General features: G+C 46.9%; 1 protein-coding gene across 1 annotated transcript in view; it reads left to right on the forward strand.

Annotated features, from left to right (window-relative positions):
• The first annotated feature begins 19,264 nt into the window (after positions 1–19,264).
• Positions 19,265–24,729, forward strand: part of wscd2 (WSC domain containing 2) — a 370,410-nt gene continuing 364,945 nt past the window's right edge. The window contains exon 1 of the mRNA XM_070888043.1: positions 19,265–20,460. Coding sequence (XP_070744144.1) covers positions 19,986–20,460 — 475 coding nt within the window. The 5' untranslated portion in view covers positions 19,265–19,985. The remainder of the gene's footprint in view (positions 20,461–24,729) is intronic.

A 24,729-nucleotide genomic window follows, 5' to 3' on the forward strand; every position in this document is an offset into this window, starting at 1 on the left:
AAACAAGGTATTTACAGATTTACATATATAACAGTGCAAATAGAGGAATAATTACCATCTGCCATGGGAAACAGAGAGAAAGAAAAAAATACATAAGATCGGGGCAGGGGGTGGGCAGTTTAACAAAAGGAGGAAAGTGAGCATAATATGGGCAGAGGTTATGGTCTGAAATTGTTGAACTCGAGGGCTGTAAAGTGCCTAAACGAAAGAAACATAGAAAATAGGAGCAGTAGTAGGCCATTCGACCCTTTGGAGTCTGCACCGCCATTCAATATGATCATGGCCGATCCTCTATCTCAACACTGAGGTGCTGTTCCTCGAGCTTGCGTTGAGCTTCATTGGAACAGTGCAGGAGGCCGAGGATGGAGAGGTCCGTTTTGGGAATGGAGTGGGGAATTAAAGTGACGGGCGACCGGAAGCTCGGGGTCACACTTGCGGACTGGCTGACGAATGGCTGTACGAGCACGGATGGAATAGAGATGAGAGAAGCTGCGATGGAGATGAGCAAGAAGCGCATCACACGTCCGAGCACGTTGGCTCAAGTGTAATTTTCCCTTTGCCCGTGTGCTAAAACCACCCTCGTTTCCAGAGAGTAATTAGAATCTTTTCTCCACATTTTGAGAAGAGTGAAATTGGTTTAGATACGGAGATTGAGGCAATGCAAATATCCAGGCTTTATTCTTTCATGCTCCGATTTTCGCCCCCTTTATTTCTCGCATTAGTTTGCTCTGTTGTTAGTGAGACCTTTTGATCCTGCATGTGTGTGTTTTCTCGCTGTGGGGGTGGCAGTAATTGGGTTTGAGTGGAAAGTTGGCATTTCATTCACTTGACAGTTCCAATGTTTAAATTGTGAAACAAGCCGGTTGCTGGCACCCTTCCGTGCCAGGCTTGGTCCCGCTAATATTTATATATTTCATTTTTATGTGGTGAATCTGTAGTTTGGGGATCCAGGACATTGTGAGCTCCAAAATGAGTGCTGCTTTTACCAACGCATACAACCAGAGCACTTATATTGTCAGAGGTGTACGGTAGCATTGTGGTTATGTTACTGGGCTAGTGTTCCAGAGGCCTGGGCTAATGACCTGGAGACCCGGAGACATGAGTTCAAATCCCACCACGGCAGCTGGGGAATTTAAATTCAGTGAATTAAATAAATCTGGAATTAAAATACCAGCGTCAGTAATGATGACTGTGTAACTACTGGATTGTCGGGAAAAAACTCATCGAGCTCACGAATGTCCTACATCAGAAATAGAAGCAGGAGTAGACCCTTTGAGCCTGCTCTGCCATTTGATAAGACCATGGCTGATCTTTAGGGAAGGAAATCTGCCGCCCTTACCCGGTCTGGGCCTATATGTGACTCCAGACCCACAGCGATGTGGTTGACTTTTAACTGCGCTCTGAAATGGCCCAGCGAGCCACTCAGTTGTGACCAACCCACTGCAACAAAGTCAGCTCTGTGGGACTACGTTCACCACACGGACTGCAGCGGCGGCTCACCATCCCCTCTCCAGGGCAATTTGGGATGGGCAATAAATGCCAGCGATGCCCACACTCTGTGAACGAATGAATTAAAAAAAAATAGGTGAGGTTGACTACTTCAACTTTTATTTTATTTTGTGCCCCCCCGATCCCCACTGTAAAAGTCCACGACCAGCAGCTTTCCAGCACACACACACTCACTCTCATATCGTTGTGTGCAATACCGCAAGGACTTTACCTAACTTTGTTAGGCCTCAGTTTATCTGGTGGTTGTCACATTGCCATTCGTGGGAGCTTGCTGTGCGCAAAATGGCTGCCCCCATTGCTCCATTCCAAGTGACTACACTTCAAAAAGTACTGTGTTTGGCTGTAAAGTGCTTTGGGACGTTCTGAGGTAGTGAATAGGCGCTACATAAATACAAGATCATTTCATTCAGTCACTCATTCCTCAATGAAGCCAATTAACCCAATTTCTGAGCAAGGAGATGATGTAGGGTAGCCTGCTTCACAAATGCCTGTCGGCATAGAAACCATCCCTTTTATATCGTAAGGTGGACTTAAAACAAGGACGTGTTTATTTGTACTGCAAAAATGGCCAACATGCTCCACCCTTTGGTTCCGATTGGTCCCCTTGGAGGATAAGCCACACCCTGAAGTTTCACTGGAATGTGTCACTGGAACCGCCCATCCCAAGGTCTCACTGACTTTGCAAATTGTAACTTGATCCACTTTGACTTCCTGAAGTGACACAGGACAGAGCTCCCCAGAAGACAGCAAGGGCCAGCCAAAGTGCCTTACCCCAGTCCAAGTGCGTGCCTCCCCCAGCCGAAGTGCCTTACCCCAGTCCAAGTACAACCGCCCCCCCCCCCCCCCAGCCAAAGTGCCCCGGGGCCGGGAGGGGGGTGCTGAGCTTGACAGTGGACGAGGCTTGTCGCCTGTCGGTCAAAAAAGTGCAGTACGGGCGGGGGAGTGGGGGGGGGGGGGGGCTTGACAGATGCCTGTCTGTCAAAAAAAGTGCAGTACAAATAGGTTACATCGTTACATGCAAAATGGATTCACAGTTGGTGTTTGTGATTATTTAACTGTTGCCAGCACCTTCCCCGCTGGCCAGGGATGATCTGAACCTGGCAGTGGCAGTAGAACACCAGCAGAGACAGGGCCAGGCACGACAGGGAGTAGGCTTCGGGCCTACCTTCAGAAAGTTGGCACTGAGCATTTACACCGGGGGTTCAGTTGACCTTGGCCTGGAAAGCTACCTCCACTGATGCTCTGCAGCGTCTCCGGTGTGTTCTTCCAATGGACACTGCAGTTGATGGTGGTCAGTAGAAGAGGCTGTGGATACTGAGTGAATTGAAATTTTTAAGCCTGAGATCGATTGACTTTTTTTCGGCAATAGAGCATATGGAACAAAAGTCGGTAAATGAAGTTGCAGAGGTAAGCCGGGATGTTGGAACAGGCTCGAGGTGCTCAACAGTCTACTCGTCTGTTTTTACTTTTAAAATGGGATGTGGGCATCGCTGGCAAGGCCAGCATTTATTGCCCATCCCAAATTGCCCTTGAGAAGGGGGTGGTGAGCTGCCGCCTTGAACCGCTGCAGTCTGTGTGGTGAAGGTACTCCCACAGTGCTGTTGGGGAGGGAGTTCTAGGATTTTGACCCAGCGACGATGGAACAGTGATACAATTCCAAATCAGAATGGAGTGTGACTCTGAGGGGAACTTGGAGGTGATGGTGTTCCCATGTGCCTTCTGCCCTTATCCTTCTAGCTAGTAGAGGTCACGGGTTTAGGAGGTGCTGTTGAAGAAGCCTTGGCGAGTTGCTGCAGTGCATCTTGTAGATGGTACACACTGCAGCCACGGTGCGCCGGTGGTGGAGGGAGTGAATGTTGAAGGTGGTGGATGGGGGGCCAATCAAGCGGGCTGCTTTGTCCTGGATGGTGTCGAAACATAGAAAATAGGTGCAGGAGTAGGCCATTCGGCTCTTCGAGCCTGCACCACCATTCAATATGATCATGGCTGATCATGCAACTTCAGTACCCCATTCCTGCTTTCTCTGCATACCCCTTGATCCCTTTAGCCGTAAGGGCCACATCTAACTTCCTTTTGAATTTATCAACAAACTGGCCTCAACAACTTTCTGTGGTAGAGAATTCCACAGGTTCACAATTCTCTGAGTGAAGAAGTTTCTCCTCATCTCGGTTCTAAATGGCTTACCCCTTATTTTTAGACTGTGACCCCTGGTTCTGGACTTCCTCAACATCGGGAACATTCTTCCTGCATCTAACCTGTCCAATCCCATCAGAATTTTATATGCTTCTATGAGATCCCCTCTCATTTTTCTCAATTCCAGTGAATATAAGCCTAGTCGATCTTCATATGTCAGTCCTGCCATCCCGGGAATCAGTCTAGTGAACCTTCGCTGCACTCCCTCAATAGCAAGAATGTCCTTCCTCAGTTTAAGAGACCAAAACTGTACACAATAGTCAAGGTGTGGCCTCAATAACGCCCTGTACAACTGCAGTGAGACCTCCCTGCTCCTATACTCAAATCCTCTCGCTATGAAGGCCAACATGCCATTTGCCGCCTTCATCGCCTGCTGTACCTGCATGCCAACTTTCAATGACTGATGTACCATGACACCCAGGTTTCTTTGCACGTCCACTTTTCCTAATCTGTCGCCATTCAGATAATATTCTGCCGCCTTGTTTTTGCCACAAACTGGATAACCTCACATTTATCTACATTATACTGCATCTGCCATGCATTTGCCCACACACCTAACCTGTCCAAGTCACCCTGCAGCCTCTTAGCATCCTCCTCACAGCTCACACTGCCTCCCAGCTTAGTGTCATCTGTAAACTTTGGAAATATTGCATTCAATTCCTTCGTCTAAATCATTAATGTATATTGTAAATAGCTGGCGTGCCAGCACTGAACCTTGCGGTACCCCACTAGTCACTGCCTGCCATTCTGTAAAGGATCCGTTTATTCCTACTCTTTGCTTCCTGTCTACCAACCAGTTCTCTGTCCACGTCAATACATTATCCCCAATACCATGTGCTTTAATTTTGCACACTACTCTCTTGTGTGGGACCTTGTCAAAAGCCTTTTCAAAGTCCAAATACACCACATCCACTGGTTCTCCCTTGTCCACTCTACTAGTTACATCCTCAAAAAATTACAGAAGATTTGTCAAGCATGATTTCCCTTTCATAAATCCATGCTGACTTGGACCGATCCTGTCACTGCTTTCCAAATGCACTGCTATTACATCTTTAATAATTGATTCCAACATTTTCCCCACTACCGATGTCAGGCTATAAATGGTCTATAATTCCCTGTTTTCTGTCTCGCTCCTTTTTTAAAAAGTGGGGTTACATTAGCTACCCTCCAATCCATAGGAACTGATCCAGAGTCGATAGAATGTTGGAAAATGACCACCAATGCATCCACTATTTCTAGGGCTACTTCCTTAAGTACTCTGGGATGCAGACTATCAGGCCCAAGGGATTTATCGGCCTTCAATCCCATCAATTTTCCTAACACAATTTCCTGACTAATAAGGATTTCCTTCAGTTCCTCCTTCTCGCTAGACCCTCAGTCCCATAGTATTTCCGTAAGGCTATTTGTGTCTTCTTTAGTGAAGACAGAACCAAAGTATTTGTTCAATTGGTCTGCCATTTCTTTGTTCCCCATTATAAATTCACCTGATTCTGACTGCAAGGGACCTACATTTGTCTTCACTAATCTTTTTCTCTTCACATAGCCATAGAAGCTTTTGCAGTCAGTTTTTATGTTCCCTGCAAGCTTACTCTCATCCTCTATTTTCCCCCACCTAATTAAACCCTTTGTCCTCCTCTGCTGAATTCTAAATTTCTCCCAGTCCTCAGGTTTGCTGCTTTTTCTGGCCAATTTATAAGCTCTTACTTCGATTTAACACTATCCCTAATTTCCCTTGTTAGTCACGGTTGAGCCACCTTCCCCGTTTTCTTTTTACGCCAGATAGGGATGTACAAGCTTCTTGATCGACCTGGATTGAGAAACTTGTGTCGAGCTTCTTGAGTGTTGTTGGAGCTGCACTCATCCAGGCAAGTGGAGAGTGTTCCAGCACACTCCCGACTTGTGCCTTGTAGATGGTGGAAAGGCTTTGGGGAGTCAGGAGGTGAGACACTTGCCGCAGAATACCCAGCCTCTGACCTGCTCCTGGAGTCCCAGTATTGATGTGGCTGGTCCAGTTAGGTTTCTCATCAATGGTGACCCCCAGGGTGCTAATGGTGGAGGATTTGATGATAATAATGCCATTGAATGTCAAGGGAAGGTAGTTAGACTCTCTCTTGTGGGAGATGGCCATTGCCTGTCACTTCGGAGGGAAGGGGGGGGGGCGGATTTTCACTGGCTGGCAGTAATCTGGCATTGCAGGTTACCCTCCATAATGGAACCTGCTGGATTTTCATCCCATTGATTAAACGTCCCCTCCATATCTCTCTGTTGATTGAATGGTGGGGACACGACCATTTTATTCTTGCGCGTGATCTTGGCAAAGAATGATCAGTGCTTCACGTGTCCAATCCCAACAGGTTCAGTGAGGTCACCACTACATTCCAGTCCTTAACCAGTACTTGGCATTTACTATTATAACAGATCAATAATATTGATCAATATAACAGATCAATAATATTGCCACCCATCTGGATATGAAGAAAGGTTGAGCAGGTTGGACCTGTACTCATTGGAGTTTAGAAGACTGAGAGGTGATCTTATTGAAACGTATAAGATTTTAGGGGGCTTGACAGGGTAGATGCAGAGAGGATGTTTCCCCTCGCGGGGGAATCTAGAACTAGGGGGTATAGTTTCAAAATAAGGGGTGGCCCATTTAAAATGGAAATGAGGAGGAATTTCTTCTCTCAGAGGGTCGTGAATCTTTGGAATTCTCTACCCCAGAGAGCTGTGGAGGCAGGGTCATTGAATATATTTAAGGTGGAAATAGACAGATTTTTGAACGATAAGGGAGTCGAGGGTTATGGGGAGCTGACGGGGAAATGGAGCTGAGCCCAAGATCAGATCAGCCATGATCTTATTGAATGGTGGAACAGGCTCGAAGGGCCAAATGGCCGACTCCTGCGCCTATTTCTTATGAGGTTATGTTCTTATGAACCATGCTGCACCATTTTTGAATGGGTTGTCCAGAAATTTCTCAGATGTAAGCCAAGGCACAAAAGGTTCAGGTTTTAAAATACATGTGCATTTGGCCCAATTTACTTCTGTGTCAGTGGTTGTGGAGGAATCGGTTATGAAGGTTATTATAATCAAACACCAGGCCCGAGCTCTCTGTGCACCATTATACAGCTCCCTATCCAGTTCTGGACCTGGTAAGCGATGGCATTTATAACCAGAATACAATCATATATATTTTTTATCTGATCACATTCCTGTGAAGCGCCTTGGGATTTTTTACTGCAACAATTTTATTTATGTAGTGCCTTTAATGCAGTAAAAACGTTCCAAGGCGCTTCACAGTTATGTTATAAGACAAAAAATAAAATAAATTTGACACGAGCCACGTAAGAAGAAATTACGGCAGGTGACCTAAACCTTGGTCAAAGAGGAAGGTTTTAAGGAGCATCTTAAAGGAGGAAAGAGAGGTAGAGAGGCGGAAAGGTTTAGGCAGCGTGTTCCAGAGCTTGGGGCCTAGGCAACAGAAGGCACGGCCACCAATGGTTAGAACATAAGAACATAAGAAATAGGAGCAGGGGTAGGCCATTTAATACAATCATGGCTGATCTGATCATGGACACGGGTCCATTTCCCTGCCCGCTCCCCATAACCGCTTATTCCCTTATCGGTTAAGAAACTGTCTATTTCTATCTTAAACTTATTCAATGAACCAGCTTCCACAGATTTAGAAACATAGAAACATAGAAAATAGGTGCAGGAGTAGGCCATTCGGCCCTTCTAGCCTGCACCGCCATTCAATGAGTTCATGGCTGAACATGCAACTTCAGTACCCCATTCCTGTTTTCTGACCATACCCCTTGATCCCCTTAGTAGTAAGAACTACATCTAACTCTTTTTTGAATGTATTTAGTGAATTGGCCTCAACAACTTTCTGTGGTAGAGAATTCCACAGGTTCACCACTCTCTGGGTGAAGAAGTTCCTCCTCATCTCAGTCCTAAATGGCTTACCCCTTATCCTTAGACTGTGACCCCCGGTTCTGGACTTCCCCAACATTGGGAACATTCTTCCTGCATCTAACCTGTCTAAACCCATCAGAATTTTAAACGTTTCTATGAGGTCCTCTCTCATTCTTCTGAACTCCAGTGAATACAAGCCCAGTTGATCCAGTCTTTCTTGATAGGTCAGTCCCGCCATCCCGGGAATCAGTCTGGTGAACCTTCGCTGCACTCCCTCAATAGCAAGGATGTCCTTCCTCAGGTTAGGAGACCAAAACTGTACACAATACTCCAGGTGTGGCCTCACCAATGCCCTGTACAACTGTAGCAACACCGCCCTGCCCCTGTACTCAAATCCCCTCGCTATGAAGGCCAACATGCCATTTGCTTTCTTAACCGCTGCTGTACTTGCATGCCAACCTTCAATGACTGATGTACCATGACACCCAGGTCTCGTTGCACCTGTCCTTTTCCTAATCTGTCACCATTCAGATAATAGTCTGTCTCTCTGTTTTTATCACCAAAGTGGATAACCTCACATTTATCCACATTATACTTCATCTGCCATGCATTTGCCCACTCACCTAACCTATCCAAGTCGCTCTGCAGCCTCATAGCATCCTCCTCGCAGCTCACACTGCCACCTAACTTAGTGTCATCCGCAAATTTGGAGATACTACATTTAATCCCCTCGTCTAAATCATTAATGTACAGTGTAAACAGCTGGGACCCCAGCACAGAACCTTGCGGTACCCCACTAGTCACTGCCTGCCATTCTGAAAAGTACCCATTTACTCCGACTCTTTGCTTCCTGTCTGACAACCATTTCTCAATCCATGTTAGAACACTACCCCCAATCCCATGTGCTTTAACTTTGAAAAATAATCTTTTGTGTGGGACCTTGTCGAAAGCCTTCTGAAAGTCCAAATATACCACATCAACTGGTTCTCCCTTGTCCACTCTACTGGAAACATCCTCAAAAAATTCTAGAAGATTTGTCAAGCATGATTTCCCTTTCACAAATCCATGTTGACTTGGATCTATCATGTCACCTCTTTCCAAATGCGCTGCTATAACATCCTTAATAATTGATTCCATCATTTTACCCACTACCGATGTCAGGCTGACCGGTCTATAATTCTCTGTTTTCTCTCTCCCTCCTTTTTTAAAAAGTGGGGTTACATTGGCTACCCTCCACTCGATAGGAACTGATCCAGAGTCAATGGAATGTTGGAAAATGACTGTCAATGCATCCGCTATTTCCAAGGCCACCTCCTTAAGTACTCTGGGATGCAGTCCATCAGGCCCTGGGGATTTATCGGCCTTCAATCCCATTAATTTCCCCAACACAATTTCCCGACTAATAAGGATTTCTCTCAGTTCCTCCTCCTTACTAGACCCTCTGACTCCTCTTATATCCGGAAGGTTGTTAGTGTCCTCCTTAGTGAATACCGAACCAAAGTACTTGTTCAATTGGTCCGCCATTTCTTTGTTCCCCGTTGTGACTTCCTCTGATTCTGACTGCAGGGGACCTACGTTTGTCTTTATTAACCTTTTTCTCTTTACATATCTATAGAAACTTTTGAAATCCGTCTTAATGTTCCCTGCAAGCTTTTTCTTGTACTCCATTTTCCCTGCCCTAATCAAACCCTTTGTTCTCCTCTGCTGAGTTCTAAATTTCTCCCAGTCCCCAGGTTCACTGCTATTTCTGGCCAATTTGTATGCCACTTCCTTGGCTTTAATACTATCCCTGGTTTCCCTTGATAGCCACGGTTGATCCACCTTCCCTTTTTTATTTTTACATCAGACAGGGATGTACAATTGTTGTCGTTCATCCATGCGGTCTCTAAATGTCTGCCATTGCCCATCCACAGTCAATCCCTTAAGTATCATTCGCCAATCTATCCTAGCTAATTCACGCCTCATACCTTCAAAGTTACCCTTCTTTAAGTTCTGGACCATGGTCTCTGAATTAACTGTTTCATTCTCCATCCTCATGCAGAATTCCACCATATTATGGTCACTCTTTCCCAAGGGGCCTTGCACAACGGTATTGCTAATTAATTCTCTCTCATTACACAACACCCAGTCTAAGATGGCCTCCCCTCTAGTTGGTTCCTCGACATATTGGTCTGGAAAACCATCCCTTATGCACTCCAGGAAATTCTCCTCCACCATATTGCTTCCAGTTTGGTTAGCCCAATCTATGTGCATATTAAAGTCACCCATTATAACTGCTGCACCCTTATTGCATGCACCCCTAATTTCCTGTTTGATGCCCTCCCCAACATTACTACTACTGTTTGGAGGTCTGTACACAACTCCCACTAACGTTTTTTGCCCTTTGGTGTTCTGCAGCTCTACCCATATAGATTCCACATCATCCAAGCTAATGTCCATTCTAACTATTGCATTAATCTCTCCTTTAACCAGCAATGCTACCCCACCTCCTTTTCCTTTTATTCTATCATTCCTGAATGTTGAATACCCCTGGATGTTGAGTTCCCAGCCCTGATCATCCTGGAGCCACGTCTCCGTAATCCCAATCACATCATATTTGTTAACATCTATTTGCACAGTTAATTCATCCACCTTATTACGGATACTCCTTGCATTAAGACACAAAGCCTTCAGGCTTGTTTTTTTAACACCCTTTTTCCTTTTAGAATTTTGCTGTACAGTGGCCCTTTTTGTTTTTTGTCTTGGATTTCTCTGCCCTGCATTTTTCCTCATCTTCTTTCTGTCTTTTGCTTTTGTCTCCTTTTTGTTTCCCTCTGTCTCCCTGCATTGATTCCCATCCCCCTGCCATATTAATTTAACTCCTCCCCAACAGCACTAGCAAACACTCCCCCTAGGACATTGGTTCCGGTCCTGCCCAGATGCAGATCGTCCAGTTTGTACTGGTCCCACCTCCCCCAGATCCGGTTCCAATGCCCCAGGAATTTGAATCCCTCCCTACTGCACCACTGCTCAAGCCACGTATTCATCTGCGCTATCCTGCGATTCCTACTCTGACTAGCACGTGGCACTGGTAGCAATCCCGAGATTACTGCTTTTGAGGTCCTACTTTTTAATTTACAATCCTCTGAGAGAAGAAATTCTTCCTCATCTCAGTTTTAAATGGACAGCCCCTTATTCTAAGATTATGTCGCCTAGTTCTAGTCTCCCCCATCAGTAGAAAGATCCTCTCTGCATCCACCTTGTCGAGCCCCCTCATAATCTTAAACGTTTCGATAAGATCACCTCTCATTCTTCTGAATTCCAATGAGTAGAGGCCCAACCTCCTCCACCTTTCCTCATAAGTCAAGCCCATCTTTGAGCAAAGGCGCTATGCAAATTCAAGTTGTTGTTTTTGTATTCCCCAGCAGGATAGTGAGGAGGGTGTACCTACATCATTTTTTGTGTTGAGGTGCTTAAGGGAATGGATCTTGAGCCAATGAGTTCTCAGCCCTGACTTCAAAAATAAATCTCCAGTCCGCCATGAATAGCAATGAAGAGCTACCTCCATCTACCACTCACACACATTGCATTTATTCAAATTACTCCAACACCCTCAATCATGAATTCTGCTCCACATCTTACATTTCAATTAGGGAATAACCTTGAAAAATCTCTAATTGATTATATGTGCCAACATTTTTCCATACTTCTTAACAGACTTTGATGTCTCTTGCTTGAGCGACAACCCCATAACAATTGATTTTTTTTTTCCCTTTTGGTGACCAGATATCTGACTCTGCAAAATTCTGAAGCAATTTCTGAAGGATACATGGTGCATACAGAATGTTTTAGTCTATAGTGGTGCCTTCCTAGTAATGATATTCCATCCCTCGCACAAAGTTTCATACTCTGTGTTCATATGTTTACTTAAAAAGAAGCCACTTTATTATATGTCATATTTCCTTTGTTCCTTTTTACTTACTTTCTAATATCTAAAACTGGATTAATGAGAAGTACAGATGGAGATGATTCAATGATCTACAGCATAGGATTTGGCCCATCTGGTCTATGCCGGTGTTTATGCTCCACACGAGCTTCCTCCCACCCTACTTCATCTTACGCCATCAGCACATCATTCTATTCTTTTCTCCCTTATCTACTTATCTAGCCTCCCCTTAAATGCATCAATGCTATTAACCTCAGCTACTCCTTGTCAGCCATGGCTCAGTGGGTAGCACAATTGTTTCTGAGTCAGAAGGTTCAAGTCCCACTGCATGAAACTTGAGCACAAAAATAATCTAGGCTGACACTCCGATGCAGTGCTGAGGGAGTGCTGCACTGTTGAAGGTGCCGTCTTTCGAATGAGACATTCAATTGAGGTCCTGTCTGCTTCCTCAGGTGGATGTAATGCATTCCATGGCACTATTTCAACAAAGAGCAGGGGAGTTATCCCCAGTGTCCTGGCCAATATTTATTCCTCAATCAACATAACAACAAAAGCAGATTATCTGGTCATTATCACATTGCAGTTTGGTGGGAGCTTGCTGTGTATAAATTGGCTGCCGTGTTTCCTACATTACAACAGACAAAAGGAATTCATTGGCTGTAAAGCACTTTGGGATGTCCTGAGGTTGTGAAAGGCGCTATATAAATGCAAGTCTTTTTTCTTTGCAATAGCAAGTTCCACATTCTTGCCTCTCGCTAGGCAAAGAAGATTTTCCTGAATTCCTTACATTAGAGCACTCCTCAGCCTTCAGAATATGATGAGTTCTGAACCATTGTAATATTAGGCCAGCAAAGGATGAATAATGTAGGTTGTAAAATGAGAGAAGCATTCTCCTTGTTGTGAGGTAGGAAGAGACGTTACATAACCTTTCATAAGGTGCAAGAAATGGATTGACTTGAGTTCATGCTAGAGCAGATTGTGGAAGGATTAAGCTTGATGGATCTTTGATGAATAAAAGGCTTTAATATCAATGATTATACAACAGTTTTGCTAAGCCACGCTCTGTTAATCACTTGCAGAACACGTTTGCCAAACAATTCTTTTTTTTAATGAAGATGACCACAGCCGAACTCTCTGCTCACCTGATTACAAATTTTGAATATTTTTGTTTCAATCGTGAATGCAAATATCATTGGAGCTCGTGGCTGGGTGGAGATTGTGCGATGGTGGGAGAGCTGAATTGATAAATAGCGAATAAAAACCGAAAAATGCTGGAAACACTCAGCAGGTCAGGGCAGCAACTGTGGAGAGAGAAAGAGAGTTAAACGTTTCAGGTCGATGGAAAAAGTTAGCGCTGTCCCCGTCGGAGAGAAGAGCAGCATTTCTTCAAGGTGGCAGCGAATTCAACACTAATACAGAAAACGCAAAATACTGCGGATGCTGGTAATGTGAAATGAAAGCAGAAAATGCAGGAAATGCTCAGTGGGTCACTAACCTGAAACGTTAACTCTGTTTCTCGCTCCACAGATGCTGCCTGACCTGCTGAGTATTTCCAGCATTTGCTGTTTTAATTTTACATTTCCGCCACCCGCAGTATTTTGCTTCCGTAATAACTAGGGAAAGCTGCTGGAGAATTGATTAGGAGGAGTTTGGAAACCGAATGATGGATGTAGCATTTTGGCACTTTTACATAATTGGCCTGAAAGGGAGTACATTTTATGTTATGTTGATACATGGTGAGATTCAGCGGAGAGAGGGATAGCTCCCACAGCCACTTAGAATATTGATTGGATAGGTTCCAGCCGGGATCGCAGATGAAACAGTCAATACTGGAAAATACTCAGCAGGTCAGGCAACATCTGCGGAAAGAGACATGGAGTTAATGATTCAGGTCATAAGAACATAAGAAATAGGAGCAGGAGTCGGCCATTTGGCCCCTCGAGCCTGCTCTGCCATTCAATAAGATCATGGCTGATCTGACCCTTGACCTCAACTCCACTTCCCTGCCCGCTCCCCATAACCCTTGAGTCCATGATCGGATCAGCCATGATCGTATTAAATGGCGGAGCAGGATCGAGGAGCCGTATGACCTACTCCTGCTCCTATTTTTTTATCTTATGTTGTTCTTATGACTCCTTTATGATTCCAAAATCTGTCTATCTTCACCTTAAATACATTCAATGACCCAGCCTCCACAGCTCTCTGGGTTAGAGAATTCCAAAGATTCACGACCCTCTGAGAGAAGAAATTCCTCCTCATTTCCGTTTTAAATGGACGACCCCTTATTCTGAAACGATGCCCCCTAGTTCTAGATTCCCCCGCGAGGGGAAACATCCTCTCTGCATCCACTTTGTCGAGCCCCCTCAGAACCTTACACTTTTGAGGTCGATGACCTTTCATCAGAACTGGGAGATGTTAGAGATGAACAACCTTTACGCAAGTATGGAGCCATGGGAAAGGGGGCGGGGACAGAACAAAAGGGAAAGGTCTGTGCTTGAGTGGAAGGCAGGAGTGATTAAATGACAAAAGAGAGGAGGATGTAATGCAAGAGGAGGTGATAATGAGATAAGTATAGAAACAAAAGATAGTTCCAGACGAGATGTAAATGGTTACAGCAGAGGAGAAGGAAAGCTTGCAAAATCTGGCAACAAGAAAGTTCCCGTGGCCCAGGAAACGTGACAGAAATAGAAAGACTTGGATTTATATAGCGCCTTTCATGACCACCGGATGTCCCAAAGCTCTTGACAGCCAATGAAATACTTTTGGAGTGTAGTCACTGTTGTAATGTTGGAAACGCGGCAACCAATTTGCGCACAGCAAGCTCCCACAATGTGATATTGACCAGATTATCTGTTTTTGTTATGTTGATTGAGGGATAAATATTGGCTAGGACACCAGGGATAACTCCCCTGCTCTTCTTCGAAATAGTGCCATGGGATCTTTATATCCATTTGAGGGAGTAGACTGGGCCTCATTTTGAAGCCTCATCCAAAAGACAGCGCCTCCGACAGTGCAGCGTAGCGCTCCCTCAGCACTACATTGAGAGTGTCAGCTTAGATATTTTTGTGCTCAAGTTACTGGGGTAGGACTTGAACCTACAACCTCTGACTCAGAGGCAAGTGTGCTGCCCACTGAGCCACTGGCTGACCCAGAAAGACAGGTAGGTGCCGAGTATTAGCCCACACCCAGTGGGGGAAGCTGGTAACTAAAGGTTGAGACCACTTTATTCTTTAGATTGAAAAATATCCTGTCCTGGCTACATGCGTAAATAACATTTCTGGCCTTGTTGCAGGGTGGGGAATTGAACAGCGACTGCATGATATCTGTGCAACCCAAGGCATACCTGAGAAATTCAAATAAATTGCAGTTAAGCTGGCTAGTATGCAAAGACCTTCCACTTCACTGAACTCCCTTACGTGTGATTCATAACCAAATGTACATTAGTATTAATGGAATATTTCAGTGGCCTTTCCATAAATTATTGAACACTCTTTCTTCACTTCTTACACAACAGACACGATTCTAGTTTACAGCCCAGCTGGATGAGTTCTACCAATAGGTGCCCTTTGAAGCTTCCTCACAAAATATCCCAGGCAATATCGTGCCCCCCACTCCCCCTGTTGGATAATGTTCTGCCATCTGTGATGTTCAGGAGTCAAAGGGCATTGGTCCTGGTGGATAACGCTGATTGTCATTCTAATCAAAGTCAGTGGGAAGCAAACCTCAGTTGCATTTTGTCCTGGCTAATTCATTTTATTATTGTACAGTGGCAGTGTCAGCTGTGGCTCAGTTGGTAGCACCCTTGCCTCCGAGTCAGAAGGTTGTGGGTTCAAGTCCCACTCCAGGGACTAGAGCACAAAAAAAATCTAGGCTGACACTCCCAGTGCAGTGCTGAGGGAGTGCTGTTCTGTTGGAGGTGCCATCTTTCAGATATGACATTAAACTGATGTCCCATCAGCTCTCTCAAGTGGATGTAAAAGATCACATGGCACTATTTTGCAGAAGAGCAGGGGAGTTATCCTCTGTGTACTGGCCAATATTTATCCCTCAATCAACATAACAGAAACAGATAATCTGGTCATCATCACATTGTGGGAGCTTGCTGCGTACAAATTGGCTGCTGCCTTTCCCATATTGCAACAGTGACTACACTCCAAAAGTACTTCGATGGCTGTAAAGAGCTTTGGGATGTCCGGTAGGCGTGATATAAATTCAAGTCTTTCTTTTGATAACAACAACAACTTACATTTATATAGCACAGTGAAGCATCCCAAGGCCCTTCAAACAAAATTTGACACCGAGCCACACATGGAGTCATTAGGACAGGTGACCAAAAGCTAGTTTAAAGAGGTAGGTTTGCCGTCAGGGGCTTTTTGAAGGAAGGAGAGAGAGTTAGAGAGGCAGGAGAGGTTTAGGGAGGGAACGCCAGAGCTTGGGGCCAATGAAAATCGGGGAGGCGCAAGAGGCCAGAATCGGAGGAGCACGGAGAGATCTCAGAGGGTTGCCGGGCTGGAAGAGGTTTCTGGGATGAGGAGGGACGAGGACGTGGAGCATTAAGAACACAAGGATGCCTTCGCTCTCTGTGCATCTGTCCATACTTCTGTGCCTGAATCAGATAGTTCGGTGAATATTTAGCCAATAACAGGACACTAAATTAAGTGGCGCAGTACGTAGTATAGATGGGAACAGAAAGTTCCCACTCACTTAAAGTTGATTGATTAAGTGAGTGGGAAAAACTCTGGCAGGTGGAGTTCATCGTGAGGTCAGGAAGCATTTTTTCGCACAATGGGTTCTGGATATCTGGAATTTTCTCCCCCAAAAAGCTGTTGTCAACTGGTCACTTCAAAACTAAGATTGATGGATTTTTGTTGGGTAAGGATTGCCCATTCCGAATTTCCCTTGAGAGGTTGGTGGTGAGCCACCTTCTTGAACCGCTGCAGTCCTTCATACAGGTTGAACCTCCCTTGTCCAGAACTCCCTTATCCAGAACCACCCCTCATCCACAACCATTCCCGGCCACCGGGTGGCGCACGCGCCGAACTCCGACATGAACAAATTGAAGTCCTTCTTCGCTGCCGACTCCCGCAATCGCTGGCCTGACCCCGCGATCCACCGCCCCCCCCACCACGCCCCCTCATGATCTCTCTGCAGCACTCCCTGCCCCAAGCCAGCCAGCCCCGATATTCTCTTGCTCAGTACCTGTACCATCCAATTTAACGTGACCGCCCCTCGTCCGGAAAAATCCCTTATCCAGAACAGGCCAGGTCCTGAGGGTTCAGGATAAGGGCGGTTCAACCTGTACCTCTTTGTAGTGGTTTGTTACAACTGAGAGGCCATTTCAGAGGGGCAGTTAAGAGACAACCACATATCATAGAAATTTACAGCACGGAAGGAGACCATTCGGCTCATCGTGTCCGCACCGGCCGACAAAGAGCTATCCAGCCTAATCCCACTTTCCAGCTCTTGGTCCGTAGCCCTGTAGGTTACAGCACTTCAAGTGGACATCCAAGTACTTTTTAAATGTGGTGAGGGTTTCCGCCTCTACCATCCCTTTCAGTCAGTGAGTTCCAGAACCCCACCACCCTCTGGGTGAAAATATTTTCCCTCAAATCCCCTCTAAACCTCCTACCAATTACTGTAAATCTCTGCCCCCTAGTTGTTGACCCCTCTGCTAAGCGAAATAGGTTCTTCCTATCTACTCCCCTCATAATTTTATACACCTCAATGGGGTCTCCCCTCATCCTCTTCTGTTCCAAAGAAAACACACAGTCCAGACCGGGTAAGGGCGGCAGATTTCCTTCCCTAAAGCAAATTAGTGACCCAAATGGGTTTTTACGACCATCCGGGTAGTTTCATGGTCACCTTTGCCAATTCTAGTTTTTAATTCCAGATTTATTTAATTAACTCGATTTAAATTCTCCCCTATTGCCATGGTGGGATCTGATCACCTCTCCGGATCATAGGTTTAGGTTTTTGGATCACTAATCCAGTAACATAACCACTATGCAACTGTATGGAGAGAGTACTGGGAGATCTGGAGCAAAGGTGGGTTATTGGAGCTGAGATACAGATAGGCCACGATCTAACGAATGGCGGAACTGGCTCGCTGGATTGAATGACCTACTTCTGTCTCGATGTCCCTACATAATAGATCAATGCAAACACAAACAAAACTACCAGGCTGCTAAGCTTGCCGCCGGCTATTGACATAAAATAAATTTAACGTGTTGTAGATGAACAAATAGTCGATTGTACACGATGAACGTCATTTGTGGAACGTCATGGTTAAGTAATGTCCAGTCATGGTGATTTCACTTTATTTCCCTCGAGGGCAGGGGGATTGAGGTCGTTCAAAAACAAATATAAGTTTACTCAGAAGTCTTTGTGTCTTGTCTATTCACCGCACTGGATATGATATCTTTTATTGGGGTCAGCTTGTCACATGGTGAAACCCAGCACCCAGCTTATGAGTTTCCAAACCAAGTTATATGAGAAATCCACATAACATTAAATCAACATTCACACCCTCCACCTCCGGCGCACCGTGGCTGCAGTGTGCACCATCTACAAGATGCACTGCAGCAACTCGCCAAGGCTTCTTCAGCAGCACCTCCCAAACCCGCGGCCTCTACCACCTAGAAGGACAAGGGCAGCAGGCACATGGGAACACCATCCACCTCCACGTTCCCCTCCAAGTCACACACCATCCTGACTTGGAAATATATTGTCCGTTCCTTCATCGTCGCCGGGTCACAATCCTGGAACCCCCTCCCTAACAGCACTGTGGGAGCACCTTCACCACACGGACTGCAGCGGTTCAAGAAGGCGGCTCACCACCACCTTCTCGAGGGGCAATTAGGGATGGGCAATAAATGCCGGCCTTGCCAGCGACGCCCACATCCCAGGAACTAATATATATATTTTTTTCAAACGGTAGAGAGTTCCTTGCGCGCTCGATACGGAGTGCACCCAATCTTGTCCGCACCCGATGTCAACAGGCATGGTCTTTTCAGCAGCAGTCACTGGCTAGTGAGCAGAAGCAGGAAATCTTTTCTCACCACCGAGCTCGACGGGCACAGGCTGGTGCTAGAACGGCTGCAAACGCCCTGGCTGTAACTCAGCCCAGATCCATCCTTCACAACTCGGTATAACACTCTGGGGCATTGCACGCTCCGTCCGGCCCATCACACCAACCCTAAAAAAGGGGAGGGCTTTGCGGCGGTTTCTAAATGGTATAAGAAACAAAAAAGCACACCCGGAACGTCACGGATTTAAGTGGGAGAAAATAAGTCAAACTCTAAAACGACTGGCAGTATTTTTACTGGTACGGCTGACATTTTGCAAATTTGTTAACGACTAAAAAACTGTCTCTCGGATCCATAAAGTTAATTTCATCTTCAGGTTCTAAATTGACTATCGCCGTAATTGCTGCCTCTCTCACTCTCGCTCTGCAAAAGGTCACTGGTTACGACAGTTTTGATTTTGTGTGTGCTGTTTTCTGTTGTTGCAGGAGCTGGAGCCGTGCAGATGGACCGAGTCAGCAGGAGCCTGTCGGACTTAGGACATCTCGCCCACGGCCTCGCTCCCCCGCGCCTGAGTCTCGGAAGGGCCGTTTGAACGAGAGCCGTTTACGCCGAAGGTGCTGGGGTGGGGGGGTGGTTGGGGGGTGGGGGGGGGTGGGGGTGGGGGGGGGGGGGTGGAAGAGTGGTGGTGGTGGGGGCGGGGGTTGGAAGGAGGGTGTGAGAAATCCCCCAACGAAAAGAAAAAGCACGAAGGATGCTCACAGGAAAGCTGCGTCCCGGATTTGAAAGCAAATTGAGAACTGTGTCAGCTGATCTGTTTTCCAAACCGTCGCCAAGCATTCAGTTCACCAGATACCAATCCTCTGTCACTCAGCTCCCCGGGGCCTTCCTGAAGAATTTAAACAAGGGGAAAGATATCAAAATACTCTGCTACGACAGCCCTGTGTGATTATAAGATTACAGTCTGCTCAACCAGAGCGTGTCTCGTCAGACGGGAATTTGGACAACTCGAATTATCATCTCTCTCTGGACAGAGCGGTGTGGGGAGGGGGGGGGGGGTGTGTCCGTTCCCTCCTCTTCCTTATTGACGACAGAACGTAAGTAGCTCTTCGAACTCAACGACGATGACAGCTACCTTATGAACGATCGCCTCGGGATCTCTACCAGGCTTTTTTTTTTTGATTACTTTTTTGTATCGAAAGGCAACGCGAAACCGATGAAGCACAAGTCGAGAGGTCGTCCCGGCAACTGAACAGTCGTGCGGCCATCCTCAGCCGCAACGTGGATTACAAAAACTTTGCCACGCCAGTCGATTTTTTTTTCCCGGTTGAAATAATACTCGATTTTTTTGTTTTTTTTGTTTGTTTTAACCCGCGGTCCTGAATTACAAAAAAAAACAGCGCTTAACAGAAGGTTATGAGTCGGGAATGGCCAGATTAGCGCTAAAGATCCAGCGGTATTTCCGACGGAAGCCAGTCCGATTCTTCACGCTGATCATCATTTACCTCATGGCCGGCAGCTTGGTGTTCCTGCACGCGGGCTTCGCCGGGGACAGCACCATGCCGGGCAGGACCCCGCTGCCCGGCGACGGGGCGGCGAACGGGGCCCTGGGCGGCTCGACGGGGGCGGCGTCTGCTGTTGCCGCTGCTGCCGCCGCCGGTGCAGGGGGCCTCCAGCAGTTCGCCTTCCTGCCCTTCGGCCGGGCCGACAAGGAGGCGGCGGCGGTGGCCGGGAGGGAGCAGCGAGCCGAGGAGCCGCCGGCCCTGCCGCGGCGGTACGGACCCCCCTGGCTGAAGCCGGTCTCGCAAGACCCCGCCGACAGGCCGCGACCCGGCGAGCACGTGGGCAGCTGGAGCCGGGCCCTGAAGGGGAAGATGTCCAGGGACCAGGACGAGAACAAAGGTAGGTCGAAAATAGCGGCCGCTTTGCTGCTTCTCTTGTCATTTGTGGATCCGGCCTTTACTGCGAGGGGTGGAATCGCGATCGTCTGACCCTACATCTCGAGCGCTTGCCCAGGGGAGAACCCCACCGTGCCACACGAGCGAGGAAGGTTGGTGCAGTTTATTTATCTCCGTGGCAACGGGTTAGTTTTCAAAAACGTGGAGATTTCACATCCGTAGAATATATTCAAATGCATGCATTTTTTGAAATGGGAATGAGCACTGGGATATAAGTCTCTGGGGACACTTTGTGAAGAATTACCACTGCAAATGCTTCATTCACCAAGACTGGGTTGACCCTGCTATCAATCCTATGTAAATGAGGCTCGTAGTTGGTATTCTATACCGTGTCAGTTTGACATGGGTATTTTACCCTCTCTTTTTTTTAAAACCATTTGATGGCAATGTGACAGAAGTAGAGCTCCACTGTGCATCAAGCTGGAGCATTGTGTAATACTTTGTGAGGTGGCCTTACGTAAGCGAAACAATGTGAATTTAAAACGGGTGTCCGTTACATAGTGTCTACGGCACAGAAACAGGCCATTCAGCCCAGCAGGTCCGTGCCGGTCTTTATACTTGTTAGATCGCTTAATTTCCAATGAAATGCAAACTCCGATTGTAGTTTTAATGTAACTTTATTCTGGCAGCAGCAACAAGCTCTTGGCTTTAAGCCAGGCCTTTGTCCTTCTGAGACCACATGGCCAAAATGGCTGTACTTATACCTGGTTCAATTTACAGAAAAGAACTCGCCTTCTTTGACCTTATTGGCTCATTTGATAGTCTGTTAACCTTTAATTGGCTCGCTACCCAAGGTGCTAAAATGTCAAGTTGATTGATGACTTAATGCAATGTGGTCTGTGTTTTTTTCAAGCTGCAGAGCTTGAATTCTCTATCAATACTCCACACGAGCTCCTCCCACCCCTTTCATCTCACCCCATCAAACAACAAGGAACAACTTACATTTAGACAGAGCACTGAACATAGCAAAATGTCCCAAGTTGTTTATCAAGAGCGAGAGCGATTTAAAAAAAAAATCTTTTTGACACCAAGCCTCATAAAGAGATATCAGGACTGATGACTAAAAGCTTGATCAAAGAGATAGGTTTTAAGGAGCATCTTAAAGGAGGAGAGAGAGGTAGAGAGGCGGAGTGGTTTAGGGAGGGAATTCCAGAGCTTGGGGCCCCGGCAGCTGAAGGCACGGCCACCGATGGTGGAGCGATTAAAATCGGGAATGCTCAAGAGGCCAGAATTGGAGGAGCGCAGAGAGCTCGAAGGCTTGTAGGGTGGGAGGAGGTTACTGAGGGGCGAGGCCGTGGAGGGGTTTGAAAACAAGGTTGAGGCGTTTAAAGATTTGCATATCCTTCTATTGCTCTCTTCCTCATGTGCGCATCCACCTCAAATGTCGTGGCTGAGAGTTGGGGCTGAATATTCAGAGGTTCTGAACAACTGGCCTGATTTCACAACCAGCTTATTGGAAAAGGTGCACTGCTGATTATTTTGGGTCCCAACGTCAGCGGGTGGTAAATGGCAAGCAGTCCCGCTCCTGTTCTTCTCTGCCTGGTATCTGTGAGGCCCAGCTACTGGCACACGGCACAGACCAGTATAGCTCATGAGCTGCGTGTTTCCTTGCCTCACTGCCTCCTGCCTTGCTGCTGTATATTCACTGGTAGTATGACGGAAACCCCTCTTCCGTATGTGAACTGACGTCAAGGAATCATAGAATGCTTTGGCCTTTATTGCAAGTGGGATAGAGTATAAAAGCACGGAAGTCCTGGTACAACTGTACAGGGTATTGGTGAGGCTGTTCAGAGAAGGTTCACTAGGTTGATTCCGGAGATGAGGGGGTTGACTTATGAGGAAAGGTTGAGTAGGTTGGGCCTCTACTCACTGGAGTTCAGAAGAATGAGAGGTGATCTTATCGAAACATATAAGATAATGAGGGGGCTCGACAAGGTGGATGCAGAGAGGATATTTCCACTCATAGAGGAAACTAAAACTAGGGGACATACTCTCAGAATAAGGGGCTGCCCATTTAAAACTGAGATGAGGATGAATTTCTTCTCAGAGGGTTGTAAATCTGTGGAATTCTTTACCCCAGAGAGCTGTGGAGGCTGGGTCATTGAATATATTTAAGGTGGAGCCAGACAGATTTTTGAACGATAAGGGAGTCAAGGGTAAAGTGGAGCTGAGTCCATGATCAGATCAGCCATGATCTTATTGAATGACGGAGCAGGTTCGAGGGGCCAGGTGGCCGACTCCTGCTCCTATTTCTTTTGTTCTAATGGTTACAGCACAGAAGGAGGCCATTTGGCCCATCGAGCCCGTGCTGGCTCTCTGCAAGAGCACTTCAGCTAGTCCCATTCCCCCGCCCTTTCCCCGTAACTCTGCACATTATTTTGTTTCAGACACTTATCCAGCTCCCTTTTGAAAGCCACGATTGAGTCTTTCAGCCAGTGCATTCCAGATCCTAACCACTCGCTGCATAAAAGGATTTTTCTTATGTTGCCTTTGGTTCTTTTGCCAATCACCTTAAATCTGTGTCCTGTGGTTCTTGATCTACTCTATCTACTCTGTCCAGACACCCCATGATTTCGAACACCTCGATCAAATCTCCTCTAAACCTCCTCTGCTCCAAGGAGAACAACCCCAGCTTCTCCAGTCTATCCACGTAACTGAAGTCCCTCATCCCTGGAATCATTCTAGTAAATCTTTCCTGCACCCTCTCTAAGGTCTTTATATCCTCCCTAAAGTGTGGTGCCCAGAATTGGACACAGCGCTCCAGTTGAGGCCGAACCAGCGTTTTATACAGGTTCATCATAACTTCCTCACTTTGTTAAAATGCTTCTTGCAAAGTTACATGTGACGGAGCAGCTCAGTGGGAATCCTTTCCCCCCCACCCCCCCATCCCACCCTCCACACTCCCCACCTTGCACTTCTTCTGTCTTGGTGTTGGAGAAGAAAAGCAATGCACAAAATTATCTGGAGATGGGCAGCTTTCTGGAGGAGATGGTGAAGAGGGTGAGAGGCGACGGGGCCATCTCCCTCATGCATTGACATCTGAAATCACCTCATACCTTTGAAAAGTTAATGTCTGCTGTTTTGCAGATGGAGAGAAGTTGAAACTCTTTGAAGAGTCAGTCCCATGGGGAGCACATCGTGGAAATTTGAGCGTGCAATTCCTTCGATTTCCTGACCGTTGAGTGAGTGGGGAAATCATGGACAGTGGATGGCAGGTTTTCTGATGTGCTCCCCTGATGGGATGGGCTCTCCACCCCCTATACAGAAAAATAGTATTACACTTCTGAATGAAAGGTGAAAGAGCTATGGGACTGAAATTGCCTTCCATTCGAAGTGGGGCGCACGCGCACCCTGTTTCTAGTGGTTTTATCGTTGAGGTAGCCTCTTGAGTGAAATTCTGCTGTTTGCCATTTTTTTCAGGCGGACCGGAAGTCAGTCATATTTGGGGTGGATATGAGGCGGTGAGCACACTAGAGGGGCGGAAGTTGGGGGCGGCGTGTTATAGACACCGCCGCTATTAGTCATCATTATAGGCAGTCCCTCGGAATTGAGGAAGACTTGCTTCCACTCTTAAAAATGAGTCCTTAGGTGGTTGAACAGTCTAATGCGAGAACCACAGTCCCTGTCACAGGTGGGGCAGATAGACGTTGAGGGAAGGGGAGGGTGGGACTGGTTTGCCGCACGCTCCTTCCGCTGCCTGCGCTTGGTTTCTGCATGCTCTCGGTGATGAGACTCGAGGTGCTCAGCGCACTCCCGGATGCTCTTCCTCCACTTCGGGCGGTCTTTGGCCAGGGACTCCCAGGTGTCAGTGGGGCGTCCGTGTAACGTTTCCTCCGCCCACCTTTGCCTCGTTTGCCGTGAAGGAGTTCAGAGTCAAGCGCTTGCTTTGGGAGTCTCGTGCCTGGCACGCGAACAATGTGGCCCCGCCCAGCGGAGCTGATCAACTGATGTCATCACGGCGGCGCGTCACCACAACTCTCCCCTTCACTTAACGGGGTCAGCCTGTGCGATTTTTAAAGGTTGGTCGGCTGGGCCACCAGGGAGGGTTTCAGCCAGGCCAAGAGGGGGGGGGGGGGCGGGTTTGCCAGGCTGCCTGTTGGCGGCTCGGCCGAACCCAGGGGGCATAATTGTCGACCCAACATGGTAGTCGGCCGACAAAAAAAAAAACATGGCGTCAGCGGCAGTGCGCCCTCCATTTAATGGGAAACCGCAC

Source organism: Pristiophorus japonicus, chromosome 8, assembly GCF_044704955.1.
Source record: "Pristiophorus japonicus isolate sPriJap1 chromosome 8, sPriJap1.hap1, whole genome shotgun sequence".
In the NCBI taxonomy this organism is placed as follows: domain Eukaryota; kingdom Metazoa; phylum Chordata; class Chondrichthyes; family Pristiophoridae; genus Pristiophorus; species Pristiophorus japonicus.